Genomic DNA, 15,879 nt, shown 5'->3' on the forward strand with positions numbered 1-15,879 from the left:
CCAAGCAGCAAATTTTGTAGATGACCTGAGGATTAAGACTCTGTCATGGCTGTGACCCTGAGGCTGAAGTCTCATCTCTACAACAACCCTCAACCTCCAAACACCTTCAGATCACATGCAGCACCATGAAAACTCCCTTTGCATTGAGGACAGGTGCAGGTTTACAAAGTTTTTCCATGTGTAATAAAATATTACTACTAATTAGGATAATAATAGCAAGTGCTCGCTGAGTTCTGCTTGCTTAATTTCCACCTGCTATTTATTTGCAGCTTGATGTGGTATTCTCTTCCTGTCAGGCATTCTGGCAAATTATTCCGGTGCCGCGTTATCTCGCCCATGTGGTTCAGTCAAGGAGTGGCTGAAACGCAGCTCTGAGCGGGTGTCACCACTGAGAAGTTCATTTTCTTCAGTAGGGGGAGGGAAGAAAATTAAATCATCATCCTCAGCTAATCGAGGCTGCTTTGTAACTGTGTGCTGTGCATGGTTGTGTATCTGAGCACATTGTCGTGTTTTAGTTCCTTTTCCTCTTCCACCCTCATCTTTGCAAGCCAGTGAGCTGCAAGGATTTTGTCCAGCTGCAGTGTGTCTGTTTTTCATGGAAAAGGTGCTTGTGCAGAGCATGGTCCTGGATCCTCCCAGGTAGGGACACTCCAGCACACCAAGCATCTTGGCTGTGGCTCTTCAGACTTATTTATTATTCATTTAAAGATAATAATATTGCTAAAGAGACACGGATGCCCTCACAAAGAATGGGTGTAGCCAAGAGTAGTGCAAACCCACCCATGTCCCTGTCACACCCTTCCCAGCCAGAAGACTTTCCTACACGCCCATTGGAATTCAGGTCCTTCTTATCCAGATGTCCTCATGCATCATCAAATCCTAAAGGGTCACTCACCCATGTCATCCTGCTGAGCAAGGCCCCATTTCTCTGGCACAGGAAGGTCAATCCAAAGGCAGAACACAACTCACCCCAGGATGTTTAGTCGTGTTATGAGCTTTTATTTAAAAAGCACATTTATACAGCAATAATTTCGCAGATACAAACTTCGATTTTGTATTCTACAAAAGTCTTTGAATATTCTTCTCTTTACAAAATGGAACATTACAAAAATACAGACAATTTAATATGATTTTTTTTATACAAATGTCTCTAATTGTAGTTATTTTCATTAAAATATTACTACCACAGAACTACAATATTTTAGTCGACTATAAAAAAAATTAATTCAATGCTTTTTTAAGCAGCAAAATGTAAATAACACAGGTCAGGACACAGTTTATAGTCATAGTGGATATATCTAAAATTGTTTCAGAAATAATATTTTACATAGTTAATTTTTAAGGGTTTTTTATACATTATTTATATAATATTTATATATATAAAAAAAGTCATAGCTTGCTATAGTTGAAATGATAGGACGGATTCTGTAAGAAGGATGTGCAAATGGCCATTATTCTGCATGCTTTGCAGGATCCCTTTGCAAACTCATTCTGTGAAAGGGCTGCAGACCAAGAACCTGTGGTTTCTGGGCAAGAAAAATAAGATCATAAATCACACTCGCTACAGGCACAGCTGATCTACCATCGGTGTCACCGCGCACAGCGCACGACCTGGCACCTGCCGTGGTGCGCACCGGGGTGCCCAGGGGAGCAGGAGGAGGAGGAAAGAGGAGGAGGAAGATGCACAAACTGACTGACACCCAGGCTGGGACAGGCCGCCCAGCAGCCTGTCCCAAAACTGCAGAATCAAAAGTTTCCCCGGGACTCAGCCCCGAGGTCGTAGTGCGAACGCGTCTTCAGCGGAGCCGCTGCTCCCCACGTGCCACCCGCCAGCTCCCGCAGGCGCGCAGAGAATCTGCTGTGGTTTTCTTTTCTGGGGGAGGGAAGGGGGAAAGCAGGGGATGCTCATTTCATGAAGGGCCATTTGTGGGTGCTGCACACGCCTGGGGGGTCAGGCAGGACCAACCCTCACCAAGGAGCCAGCGGAGAGGAAGAAACGTGGCTTCTCCACACAGAGGATGGAGTTACCCAGCCTCACATCTCAGGACTGCTTGTTGAAGGTGTGTAGTGTGATGAGAGACCCTTCAGAGATCTTTGACTGGGCAAGCTTCTTCTAAACTAAGTCACAGTATGGAATAGAGGAGGCAAAAATGAACTAGTATCAGAAAGAGAAAAAAGCAACTCTTACAAACCAGTCCTAGATCTTGACTCAGTGCTGTTTCTCACATTTAGTGCTATACAATTTAGTTGTGAGTTGTTGTGTGTGTTGTTTTTTTTTTTTCTCCCAGGCACTGGAAATCTTCATAGTAGAAAAAAACAAAACCTAGAAGATGGCCAGCTTTCCAAAAATCCCTTAGTGTTCATTAGCCTATGAACAATTTGGCGTTCACTACAACATGAACACTCAAACCAATTGCACATCCAGAACTCCGGCACCTCTCTGTGTTTGCTTGGCTTTTCTGTTTTGTTTATTTGTTTTTGCTTTCTCACTGTCGTTTTGACTTACGTGACCAAGTTGACCACCACCCCTTTAATCCACATGTTGCAAGTTGAAAAGACCACAGAGTAAGACTTTACTGGTCAGGCAAGAAAGTCTCTCCCTACATTCTACTGTCTGATGAGATTTGAGAGCAGCAGGTAGTTGCTGTCAGCAGTCATTTTTTGAAAAAAAAATAATAAAAAAAATAAAAATAAAATAAAACACAACACCCATCCAATTGCTCAAAGGTCTACACCATGTTGTGATGGTTATTTCGCTCAATGATGTCCACAGGTGAAAGGATCTCCTTCCGGATGGGTGGTGGAGGCAGGCAAGTCTTTATCTTGGGCTTGAAGAGATCTGAGACGTAAAATACCTGTAGGAGTAAGTGGAAAAGGCAAACTTAGAATCACAGAATGTCAGGGGTTGGAAGGGACCTCTGGAAATTATCAACTCCAATCCCCCTGCCAGAACAGGACCACCTAGGGCAGGTCACACAGAGACACATCCAGACAGGTCTTGAAAGCCTCCAGTGAAGGAGACAGCACAACCTCTCTGGGCAGCCTGTTCCAGTGCTCTGTAACCCTTACAGTAAATAAATTTTACTCCTGTTCATGTGGAACTTCCTGTGCTCTAGTTTGCATCCATTGGCCCTTGTCCTATCACAGGTCATGATTGAAAAGAGATTGGCTCCTCCTTCTTCACATCCACCCTTCAGATATTTATAGACATTCATAAGATCCCATCTTCTCATCTCCAGACTAAACAGCCTCCAGGTTTCTCAGCTTTTCCTTGTAACGCAGGTGTTCCAGTCCCTTAACCATCCTAGTGGCCTCCACTGGACTCTATCAAGTAAATCCCTGTCCCTCTTGAACAGGGGAGCCCAGAGCTGGACACAACACTCCAGATGTGGTCTCGCTAAGACAGAGTAGAGGCCACACTGGGTGATGCTTTATTAAGAAAATCTGACTTCTAGAATACATTCAGATCTTCAAGCTGGGATAAAAAAAAAAAAAGGCACTTTGGAGCTACTGATGCCTGCAGATAACACCAAGAGCTGTGAAACCTCAAGTGCTTGCTACCACTTTTCTGTAAGATATGGAAAAAGGCTCAGACCTCTCAAAACAGCATAAAACCATCACAGAACAACGTCATTTCTCACTGCGTCATCACCGAGTGCAACACCCAAACCTCTGCTCAACAGGTTGAAAAGCCAGGAAACAGATACATGGCCCACACGCCAATGAAACAACAAAGGTCTCTGAAGGACTGGCCTGACTCATGGTGAGTGGTTTTTAGGGATGGAGTTGGCATGAAAGTTCCTTCAGCCAGACACCAGGTAGGCAATGAAAAGCTCTCAAATCAAAGCTGTGTTAAAAGTTGTTGGCAATGAGTCAACAGTGACGCTCTCCTCTTGCCCCACCAAGACACTGGTACAGAGCTGGGGTCTGGACCTGCAGCCAAAGTCTGAGGAGAAGAGGATCTATTGCTGACTTCTTCTTCCTAAATATCCTGTGATGTAACCCCTCTGCCGGATGTGAAAAAGCCAGCACTTGGTAATTTTGGGAGGGAGCAACACAATAAGTAACAAAGTGCTGGGAGGAAACTTCCACATCCTCCCCTGGCAGCCATTGCACAAAGCTTATCAGTCCTCCAGGACTGGGGCACTTTCTCCCTTGCCAAACCCTGTGCCAGAAGGGAAAAGAATCAGACAGTGCAGATCCTCTGGACAAAAAGTGGAGAGGACTCATCATTTTGTCAGTTGGAACCAAAGTCTTCACCTTTGGTCCCACCACCAACTGCCTCTGCCCGTGGCTGATTCATCTCAGCCATCCTCGAACACCATTAATTCACACCGAGCTGTGGGTTTGCTGAGCTAGAGCCTCAGGAGGAGCAGAATGTGGTTGTAGGAATTAGCACAGTTTTCTCCCACAGTTCTCAGATGTAACATTTAAAGAGCAAGATAAATCAATACACTAAAAAAAAAAAATAAGGCCGAGCTGCTCAAAGGAGTAACAGATTAGCACAGCCAGGCTGGGTAACATGGGGAGGAGCGACAGCTTTTCCCCTCTGCACCTCCACATTTTCTAGCTACCCAGAGCTCTACACAAGAGGTTTAGTTGTCCTTGGAAATAACTTTTGCAAGTCTCTGTCAGCACAGACAGATAAGGAACTGAGCTGAACAGTGAACCTGCTGTAAGTGTCAATTTACTCCTACAATTATAAGCGAGGATGCACGAAGCTGAGCTGTTGTTGCTCAGCTTTTATTGCTTCGTGGAAACGCAGGGAAGGAGCTGACGTATGAAACAGCTCTTTATTTTTTTCTGTGTGTTAGTGTCTGGCTGCCTAGTTGTGTAACAGAGCTGATAAAGTTGTTTACAGGGCATCCAAGCAGCAACATTTGTGCTTTTGTTTAAATAACAGGCTCCAGCTGAACCTGCCAAGGATGGCAGGCTGGAGCCTGGCCTCTTGCTGCAGCATCACAGTGCAAAAGTGTGGAACTGCTCTGGCAGTGGTTTACTTTTGGGTTGCTAGTAAGTGTAAAACCCCTGTCAGCTGGCTCAGTGTATTTCTGATGCCATCCTGCTCACTTGCCCACTTCAGAGAGCTGGATTCAATCAAAAAGATGTCCAATTTCTGCCCCAAGATAGCCGTGACAAATCAATTTATGGGAGGAGATTGCTGAGTGCAAGAAGCATATGGGGATTACACCAAGTCTGGTCCTTATTTTGGGCAGGAATGAGTTATGGTGGAGTGTCATCCTAGGTATTTTAGCTTTTACTGTGCTGCTCCCTGCTTTTAATTCAGAGACTGGGTAAGAGGTTTCATTTCTCTTTAAACTGTATTTCACTTGAACATGGCTGGAGGTTATATAAACACTTATAGGAATCATGAAATGTGATCTTTAGGGGTTAAAAGAGTGTGTTAAATCCTCCTAATGCTTGAACTGCTTAACACAAAAAAGGACTAATAAATGTGCAAAGTTTTTCACTTGGATTAGCTCCATTTCCTGTAGAAGGTGCTCTCCACCCATAAAGAAAACTTGACAGCAGAAGACTAAAGTGTGTTATACAAAGTAAGCCAGTACCTTATATTGCCACTTAAAAATTCCTATTCCTTTTCATTATACTGCAGAAATCCTTAATCATATACAGAGAGGTTAAAACAACTCATCTGAGCTCACCAGAGCAACACCAGGAGCACGTCCTTCAGACATCTCTCCTTTCCTCTCTCCATTATGAGACATAAACTACACAACACACAGCAGCCTGCTTACAGTGAGTATAAAAACTCTCCATTTAAGAATTCCTCATCGTATTTCACCCTGGATCCAAGTCTGAGTGTTTCATCAGCTGGAAGTGCTTGACACTAATGTCTTCTGGTTGTTATTTCAGGCACTGAAGGACAAACGTGTCTGCTGCAGCACAACCTGGATTTAAACTCTGGCAGCCCTCGGAGATGAAACCCACAATTGGTTTCTACTGAAAATTACAGCCTGATAACTATGGTATTTTAACAGCCCTTGACTATCATCAGAGGACTCTTGAAGGCTTTGTTGGGGGAAGGTGTGTCTGGGAGCACCCAGGGTGGGTTGGAGCTGATGAGTCTGTAGGCCCCTCCCTCTGCTTCAGAGCATCCCAGGCACAAGAGCTGGATCCCAGAGCTTTTAGCAAGAAGCTGCTAAACTCTACATTTAATGCAAACTTCTTGGAGTCTCAGGGGGGCCTTTCTCTTTGTCCATTGCTGCCACCTCCCAAAGTCAGCCAGCCCCACCTGGGCCACGGTTCACACCAGCAAAGCCAGGTTTGGGAGAACAAGAACACATTGCTAGTTCTTCACAGGCAGCTAGAATGGGACAAGGGGTGGCTTTAAACCCTGTCCTAGTCCTCAACTGCTGCCTCAGATGTTCCCAGCCATGCCTGCCAAGGGTGTGGAGACAACTGCCCTTCCAGAAGCTGGCTGGGAAGAGCAGTGCGGGTTGCCCCAGGCTCGCAGGGAAACCCGAGTCTGCCTGTGAAACTCCAAGCAGCTGCTTCCTATGTGGGTTTACCTTGACACAGGAAAACCAGCCCAGCACCACCACAGCCTCCCATTCCCAGCACAGCTTCCAGCTGCCAGAGGGGACAGCCAGCCCTGCCACTTGTCCTGGCCAGGAAGCACCCAGACACCCATCCCGAGAGCTATTGTCTTTCTGAAACTCCATGGATAGATCCACTGGTACCTGCTCCGCCTATCAACTGCTGTCACCCCACTTCCCAAGCAGAAAGGTGCACAGAGAGGTAAATATTCCCTTGCAAAACTGCCTGGTGATGTGTAGTTGATGTATCAACAAACCCAAAAGATACAAACTGAGGCAGCAGGACCGAGACAAGCTGTTCTGTTACTCCCTTCACTGCCCCAGGGCCTTTTCTCCTCAGGGTTGCCATCACGGTGCTCCAGCTGACTGCTGGGGTACGAAACGATTTCCAGGATTTGGAGAAACACGCTGCCAATGTTGGAATGAAGGACATGGGACCTGTAACACTGTTGCTGGGAGCAAGCCTTACAGCAACAGCAAATCTCTCTAATTTTCCCTCTCTGAGTTTGCTGGCCCCACATGGGACATTGGCACGAGGCAATGGCAAACAGCTACAGCTCATAATACTTCATAAAAACTTCCCAACAATGACATTTTTGTCTTGGCTTTGGAATACTATCAATAAGTGGAAAATACATTAAAAAATCCTATTTTCTCTCCTTGCAAAATATAGTATTAGAGAACTCGATACCTCCAGGGTTGCTTTACTTTTAGATCAGTCAGGAAAACTCAACCAAACCCAACCAAAACACCCAAACCCCAAGAAAGTGGCAAGCTGTTAAAACCCTGCTCTCAGGAAGCTGCACACACACAGGACTGACCGTAACCCCCAGCCTCTTTGTTTTCAGGCAAAGCCCAGTGCCCCCCATCCTGCCTGCTTCAGCACCTCCATGTGCCACTTGGAGTTATAGGGCTGCACAATCAGGTCACTCTTTGGAAATTAAATGGCATGGGAAGGAGCCTGGCAGCTGCAGAGCAGCGGGCAGGGCTTTTGTTGGCCGTGTTCTCACCAGCCCTTCCACTACATTAAAAACCCACCACCAAATGGGGCACTCGGCTTCCCCTCGCCGGGCAGGCACCAGGAGATGGCTCTTGGCTACACTGTGCAGGGAAGAGCCATAATCCCAACAATCCCAAGCTCCCTGTTTGGGTCCTGGGGGAAAGACTTGCAAATAAGTCGATGCCTGTTACCCAGTGTGGCTGGAGAAGCACATAATGTTGGTCAAGAGGGAAACGCTCGTCCTGTCTAAACTGTCTGGGTGAAGAGGCTCTTCACCCTGAGCCTCCTGGAGGTCAAGCTGATGGAGGAAAACCCCTAAATGGTTTATTTTTCCCTGAATATGCTGTTTGGCACCCTTGCTTGTATCAGCAATAGTGTGACCAGCAGGACTAGGTCCCCCTGCACTCTGCACTTGTGAGGTCACACCACAGGTGTGGGCCCTTCAGCACAAAAAGGACATGGAGGAGCTGGAGCATGTCCAGAGAAGGGCAACAAAGCTGATGAAGGGTCTGGAGAACAAGACTTATGAGGAGCATCTGAGAGAACTGGGGTTGTTTAGTCTGGAGAAAAGGAGGCTGAGGAGAGACCTTCTCGCTCTCTCCAACCACCTGACAGAAGGTTGGACCAAAGTGTGGAATAACCTCTTCCCCCAGGTAACAAGTAACAGAACACAAAGAAATGGCTTCCAAGTTGTGCCAGGGGAGGTTTAGGAAGCACTCACCACGCAGTAAGCCACCAGGGCTCCCTGTGCAAAGCCTGCCAGCACGTCGGTGGGGTGATGCTTGTGGTCCGACACACGCGACAGGCCGGTGTAAAACGCCATCATGATGAGGGTGAACTGGAGGAGGGGCCGGAGCAGGCGGGCGCCCTTCCACGTGAATCTGGCCTGCAGATAAAACTGTGGAGAAGAGAGGAAAAACAAAAAAGGTTGCATTAATTGCAGGGCAGCAAAGGTGCGCCCAAAACACACTTGCAGGGTGGCAACTGCTCTGTGGGGCTTGTCAAAGGAGAAGGATGCTTCCTGGAAATGTGTGGACTCCCAACAGGCAGAAGGGAGCAGAGCTGGTGGGATTTGTCCCGTGGAGGGGATGTGAGCAGAGGCAGGTGGACACAGCCCTCCCTTGGTGAGGCAGAGCCAGCAGCTTGGGACCCACCACATCCCAGCTCACCCCCTGGCCCCACTTCAGCCTCCAAGTCCCTCAGGGTCACACACAACATCCCATCAGGCCCAGTAAGGAAATCCCGCCCCACCACTATTTAGTGTGTAAGAGAAGCAAGGTTCCAGATTTAGGGCACCCATGGCATCTCTCAAAGGAAAACCAGGAATCAACACATCATGCCCCACCTCTGGAGCCAGCCCCGAGGATTTCCAGACACATCCTCCTCATGATGTGGATGCAAAACCCAATTCTCTCAGATCGCCATAATTTTTCCGTGGCCTGGGAAGGCACTGTGACCCAGCGGGGGAAAAGCAAGGTCCTGGCTCGACCCAGAAAGATGAAGCTGACGTGATGTCAAACGGACATTTCCCCCCCCACCCCATGACTATCTCAGGCCTGTTTCCGTTTCGGCCAGTGGGCACGGCCAGTTCCTGTGGGAACCAGGAAGCCAAGCGGGAAGAGAAGACAGGAAAACAGCAACTCGCTGCCCACAGATGTGTGGGGCTGGGCAGGGGGGAAGGCTGTGACACCACAGCATTTGGGCCTGGGGAGGAGAGAGGCACTGAATGGTTCAAAGGGTGTGAAAAGCACCCGGAAAACACTGTTGGGCTCCTGCCGCTGGGACCTGCTGCCCGTGGGCTCAGCGGGTGTTTCCTGCTTGTTCCCAAATGAAGCGCTGGGAGGCAGAGCCAGCAGGCTGCATGGGACTCTGCAACATCAGAGGGCTGGAAAGAGGTTTAATACCCTTTTACGATCCCTTTTACACACCCAGAGCAGTTTACACTGCCTTGATATGAAAGAGAATGAAGCTCTCTCTGGGTTCCTGAAACCACAAATAACTTAATGACACCATTTACCTATAAAAGCAGAATTAATTGAAAAGCTGATATGGAGGAAGTGTCGTTTTGGCCAATTTAGTATATTTGGCTGTTGCATAAACATACTATTTACCCCTTTTTAGCAAGAACACACACTGGGCTCTTTACAGGAAATGAAACATCATGCCATTTGAATGGAGCAGATGCTCCAAATTATTCAAATTGCTAGCCAATTAACATAGAAGAGAGCAGTACCAAACCAGCTCAGTGCTGGGTATCACACGTTACGATTCCAGGGAATATCTCTGCAAACCAGCCCAAGCCTGGGAATGAAGCCACCTCACCACCATGCACACCCCACACCCTGCACACCCCACAAGTTACAGCCCTCCAGGTCCCTGCTGCCAACCCACACCATGCAGCCCAGCAAATGCACCAGGAGGCTGGTTCTTTGTGGTGATAGTTTCTATGCTCAGGAGAAAGATGAGTCAACAATCAACATATCAAAATTAGGAGGCAGGTTCTGTCCAGAAAGACCTACAAAAATAATGAAAAACCCACAAGTAATGAGGAGGTGCTTTCCCTCCAGGTAAGATGCAGCCACCACTGAGCTGGAAAGCTGGAGCTGTAAAATAGCACAACTCCATCCTGCACAGTTACTTGCAGTGATTTCACAGCAGGCACTTCTTCCTGCAAGCAAAGATCTCTGTGGTCCATTAGCAGGGAACTGCATTTTCAGCTAGCAGTGCTCAGGCTGGCTGAATTGCCATTGGCATGATACTTGTACAGCCAGTGATCTACCACTGAGAATAAACTGTGTAGGCATGATCCTCCTAGGATGCATTCAGGGAAGGTGGTAATAAGAGAGCTGTGGGCCCTGACATCTTTAAACACAACTTCTCAGTGTAGAAGACAGCATTTTTAGAAGTCACATTTTTAAAGTGCCCAAAAGATACAAAAACATGCTTCTATTGCCATGGTTTAAGCTCAGGACTATTTTCATATTCAAGAGTCTCAGCCCAGCCCAGGTGACAAGAGCAAAACTCATGTTCCAGTATGTTGTGGCAGAGCAAAATTAGTACCAAGTATTGTATATTATAAATTATTACTCTTAGTTCCACCAGGAAGGCTTGAAAATGAACTTTAGTTGTGAGGCTCTGTCAAATACCTTAAAAAAAGCAATTTGCTGCTGGACTCAATAGCTCACCCATAGGTGAGGAAGCAAAGTGTCTATTAAAAGTTAGGAATGAAAAGCAAACCCTGAGTTTGAACACACAATAATAATGCAGACACTTTTGGGGCTGAAGTATTTAGAAAATAAACATGTTTCTGTGCACACACCTAGAAAAGGTATGGAAGGGCAGTGTGGCACCATACAGAGTGCACTGGGTGCCACTCAGGTCCCCAGCACCCAGCTCACCCCCACACCTGCATATCTTGGAGGATTAAAACGCCCCCCAAATAGATGCATCAAAGACACCACAGTACCAGTGTGAAGATCTCAGATGAGCTCCTTTTAACTGCAGCAATAAAAGTCTTGGAAAAATTGCTCTTTAGTTCCCCATTCATAAAGAAAAAAAAAAGAGGGTAACAGCACTTTTCACATTCTACAGGCATATTATGAACATGCAGTGCATAAAAAACTGTGCTCAAACACCAGGGTGCTGAGGTTCTTTCCCTTACAAGAAGTGAAAGAGAGGCTCAGAGGCTGAAAGGATCAGAATTTCCCTAAAACAGGCATTAGTGCTATTACTAAGAAATGGGAAGCTCCTGGCAATTTCTTTGAAAACCTTCTGAAGAGTCTTTTAGGAAACCTTTTAGGAAATCTGAAGTGGTGCCTGCTAAGGACTGCCAGATCTGGATGGGAACATGTAGCTGGATGGACTCCTTCCTGGGAGGGGACAGAGAAGCAAGACCACAACCAGGGTTATTTCCACCACAGGCCATCACAGGGCAGCAAAAGTCAGGAGGAGTATCAGCAGGAGCAAGGATGGGTGGAACCAAGTGCAATCACAGAACTGGAGTTATTTGGAGCTCCCATCCACTGTCTCCTGGCAGAGGCTGAGTTACCACAAAGCAGATGGCTTGAAGGACGTCACACCACTCTTCTTCTGCCAGGGGACTTCCACAGTGTTGGTGGGGACAGTCTGCAACCACACATAACCCTGAGCAAACCTATTGAGGAAGAGCTGGCAAGGGACAGGGGCTAAAAGCATCACCTCCAGCCTTCCAGGGCTTTTTGCCACCCAGAAATTCCATCCTGTTCACACAGGGCTGAACTCCATCAACCACATCACTTGGTCACAGCTAAGGTTTCCTTCTGGGAAATGGCTGGGCTTGTTTCTGACTGTGTGACCTAAAGTTACCTCCATCTCCAACCCCATCTGCAAAGAGAGTGGTATCCAAAGCAGTTTGGACCCAAAACCCCTCAAACCCAAACTCACTCCAGTATAACAAGCCAGCTGCAGGAAGGGAAAAGGGCAAATTTGGCTTTTAGCACCAAGATGGCCAGGACACACAGACAGGAGAAAGACTTCCCAGCACCAAAGAGATGTGTTGTTTGCCTCTCCCCTGCCTTTGCTGGGCGTACAGCATCCTCCCTCTCCATTGGGAATATCCCCGTTGGGTCAGCAACATAATCCACACCTCAGCACTGGCCTCTGACATCATTCCAGTTTATTCGCTTACTAAGATCACTGCTAAGCTTGACTCCAAGTCCACAACCACCACAGTTTCCTTCACACATCATTGCTCAGCAGCATGGGGGCTCTGGGACCTCCTCCACCCTTCAGCAGGAAGCCCCAGTGCAAACCTCCACGCTCACAAGATCCACAAAACCAGCAACATCTCTCATTTTTTAACACAACTCAGCAGAACACACCAAATCCAACCTGAAGTCTTCATCCCACCACCACACATTAAATATGCAACCTGCCCTGTTTTACCCCCATTTTATCCAGCATCAGCCAACATTGCTGAGAGATAGACTCCTAATGTCCAACAAAACTAAATCTGGAGGTGTGGGGTCAGGTCCAGAGGGCTGTTACCTCCTCCTTCCTCAGTCTGCTATAAATATGTATTACAGGCTCCCTCAGCCAAGGAGTAACAAAGCAAGGAAAATTTAGACAAAGAGGATTACCCAAGTGTAATTTCCCCTCTTCATTTTTTAATACAAAGGCCTGATGTTAATTGGGTGTTCTTGGTGACAAGGAGGCTGGGAGAAATTCAGCCTTGAAGTCCCAGAACTAAATCCCAGGAGATTTTCCTGTGTTCCAAGTGCCTTTCCCTGAGACTTTTCCCCTAAAGCCCTGTGAGTCTTGGCATCTATCTGCATTTTTCCTACCAGGAACCTGTGGCCAAGCTGCTTTTCCTGGATGGATACCACAGGGCACTGCTGCTGTGTTGGGCAGTGTGGAAGCTGTGGTCACAGATCCAGTGGCCACCAAACACCTGGGCAAATCCATTCCCATGGTGCAGGAGAAGCCCTGTTGGGATGTCTGGAAATCTGGGTATCTTTGAATAGGCCACCTAAAGCTTTCTGGCACCCGTCTCCATCAGGTGAGGCAAGCTTGAAAACTGACAGAACAAGAGAGAATGGGTTCAAGCTGCAACAGGGGAGGTTCAGACTGGACATTAGGAAATATTTTTTCACAGAAAGAGTGGTTAGACACTGGAATAGGCTGCCCAGGGAGGTGGTGGAGTCACCATCCCTGGATGTGTTCAAGGGTTGTTTGGATGTGGTGGTTGTGGAGATGGTTTAGGGGAGAACTTTGTAGAGTAGGGATGATGGTTGCACTCAGTGTTCCCAAAGGTCCTTTCCAACCTGAACAGTTCTATGATTATCATTTAGAAAGGGCTCCAAGAGTGAAGCCAGGGAATGCCAAGAAAGACGGGAAGTGACTTATCCTTGAAACATGAAGTATTGTTAACAGGGAACGCTCTCAGGATGTGGCGAATCGGCCAAGTCTCTGCAGCACACGCTCAGCCCTACACATACCCCCACTCTGAGAATGCTCCTGGCAAATTCCTGGTAACCAAAGCACCAGCAGCAACCTGCTGCAGCACAGCCCTCACTTCCCAGGAGCCAGAGAACAACCATTGAGATGATTCCCTGATTAAATCCAACAAACCCACCCCCTGCAGGTGCTGGCATGGATGCCACGTTTCTAAACCAGGCTTCCAAAAACCCTCTCAGTAACTGAGCTGGGCAAGAGAGTGGGGTTTATTCTGCATTGAATAAAATCCCTCTGGGTTATTACAACCTCAATTTCAAAAATGTTTGTTGCAATTATTCTGGGGTTTTACCATCCTCTCCAACATGACAGATTTTCTGCCTCCCTTTTTTCTAGGAGATACCATGTTCAGGCAGTGGCCAGGGAGCCAGAGGAGAGGGCTGTGAAACAAGTTAGAATAATTTAGGTTGGAAAAGACCCCTAAGATTGTGATTTCCACACCTCTGATACCACAGAATCACAGAATTGTCATGGCTGGAAAAGACCTCTATGATCCAACTTGTCTCAAGAGGCATTTTTCTTCTTTCAATTTATGACTGAACACTTGGTGCAATTTTTCTCCTGAATTTTTAAGGCACATGGCAATTGAGCAGCTGGTCAGATGGAGCCTGTTACCAACCTTATGCCAGTTTCAGGACAAGGAAAAACAAACAAACAAAATCATTCTTAAGGGACTGGGGGGGTAAAAAATGCTCCATGAAGAGGAGTAAGTGGAGAAGCCTCTTATCCTCTATCAGGCAGGGAGAAGAGCAGAGGCTGCTGATAGCCCAAGTGCTCCACTGTGGGGACAGGGAAGGGCAGCAAAGAAAGATCAGAAGCTGCTTTCTGCTCCAAAGAATTCTGCAGGAGCTGGACATCCCTTCTGAAGCCTGCTGCAAAGTTAGAAAGAAAATCATAAAGCAGGCACTGGTGCACAGCAGTTTTGGGGCTTCCACTGCACCTCCTGTCACTCCCCCTCTGGACACCAGCATTCCAGCTGCACTGTCACAGGCCACTTCATTTCTTGCTTGCTCCATAACTGCTGGCTTTTCAGAAAAACATGGAAAAAACCCAGCCAAGCAACACGGTCTGCACAGTGCCCTGCGGAAACAGGGTCAAGCCCTGGTGACTTTGGGCAGCCACTGCTGAGGTGAGAAGATGGGAAGGATGAGGACCCTGAAGGATACTGCAGGCCATGACCCTGTGCAAAAGGCAAAGCACTGGGTTTGGCTGCCAAGAAAGCCCTGGAGCAGCATCTCCTAAAAAAAAACAACAACCTGTCTGGAAGGACAACCCAAATCTTGCTGAGTATTTGGAGAAAAATCACCACCAATGTAACAGCGACTGGAAGTCCTCACTGTTTCCGGATGCCAGGCTCAAAAGCATCTCAGGCCTGACTTATCTGGCTGCCTGCAGATCTCCTTGGAAATAAATACATGCCAGTGTGAGTGATGGTTTCCAAACTCAGCTCAAAAAGTTCTGCAAAGGCAGGGAGGGAGGGCTCAGCCTCCTGCCAAGCATTGCCGGGACACTCCGCATCGTAATGCAGCGAGGAGGAAACAGCCAAAAAGTTTACTCAAGAAATCCAAAAGTTTTCCAAGAACGAAAAAAAATACAAGGAAAACAAGCGAAAAATTTAATACACCACCCCCAAAAGCCTGGAAAGCTTAATAATTAAATATCAGAAATCGCTCACAGAGAGGGGGGATTAAGGGCTGAAAAGGTAGGAGGGAGCAGTGGAAACTTATGGAATCATGGAATGCCAGGCTGGAAGGGACCTCAAGGATCATCTGGTCCAACCTTTCTAGATAATACTATAGTTTTCATGAGGTGGTTCAGCACCCTGTCAAGCTGAGACTTAAAACCATCCAACGTGGGGGAAATCTACCACTTCCCTTGGGAGACTATTCCAATGGTTGACTGTCCTCATGGTGAAAAATTTACCTCTTCTGTCCAACCAGAATCTCCCCAGAACAACTTGTACCCATGACCCCATGTCTTTTCCAAATGACTCCTTGTAAACAGGGAATCTCCAACTTCTTTGTAGCTACCCTTTAAGTACTGGAACATGGTAATGAAGTCTCCCCTGAGTCTTCTTTTCTGAACAAACCCACTTCTCTCAGCCTGTCCTCAGATGGCAGGTCCTTCAGTCCCTTGATCATCCTTGTGGCCCTTCTCTGGACCCCCTCCAGCCTATGCATCCTTTTTGTAGAGCAGGGACCAAAACTAACCACAATACTCTAATATTGATATTTTTGGAGGGTAAAGGGCTGGGGGGAAGCATTGCCCAGAGATAAAAGTTTATTAGTGCTGTGTTTGTAATTTGCTTGCTACTCTGAGCTTAGAGGAGAT

At 47.1% G+C, this 15,879-nt stretch overlaps 1 protein-coding gene across 1 annotated transcript in view; it reads right to left on the minus strand.

Moving 5' to 3' along the window:
- Positions 1 to 2,345: 2,345 nt before the first annotated feature.
- The window catches only part of PPAP2B (phosphatidic acid phosphatase type 2B), a 59,957-nt gene continuing 46,423 nt past the window's right edge, over positions 2,346 to 15,879 (minus strand). The window contains exons 6-7 of the mRNA XM_009993604.1: positions 8,279 to 8,455; positions 2,346 to 2,855 (exon numbers count right to left, since the gene is read on the minus strand). Coding sequence (XP_009991906.1) covers positions 2,730 to 2,855; positions 8,279 to 8,455 — 303 coding nt within the window. The 3' untranslated portion in view covers positions 2,346 to 2,729. The remainder of the gene's footprint in view (positions 2,856 to 8,278; positions 8,456 to 15,879) is intronic.

Source organism: Chaetura pelagica, unplaced genomic scaffold, assembly GCF_000747805.2.
Source record: "Chaetura pelagica isolate M959 unplaced genomic scaffold, ChaPel_1.0 scaffold433, whole genome shotgun sequence".
NCBI classification, from domain to species: Eukaryota; Metazoa; Chordata; class Aves; order Apodiformes; family Apodidae; genus Chaetura; species Chaetura pelagica.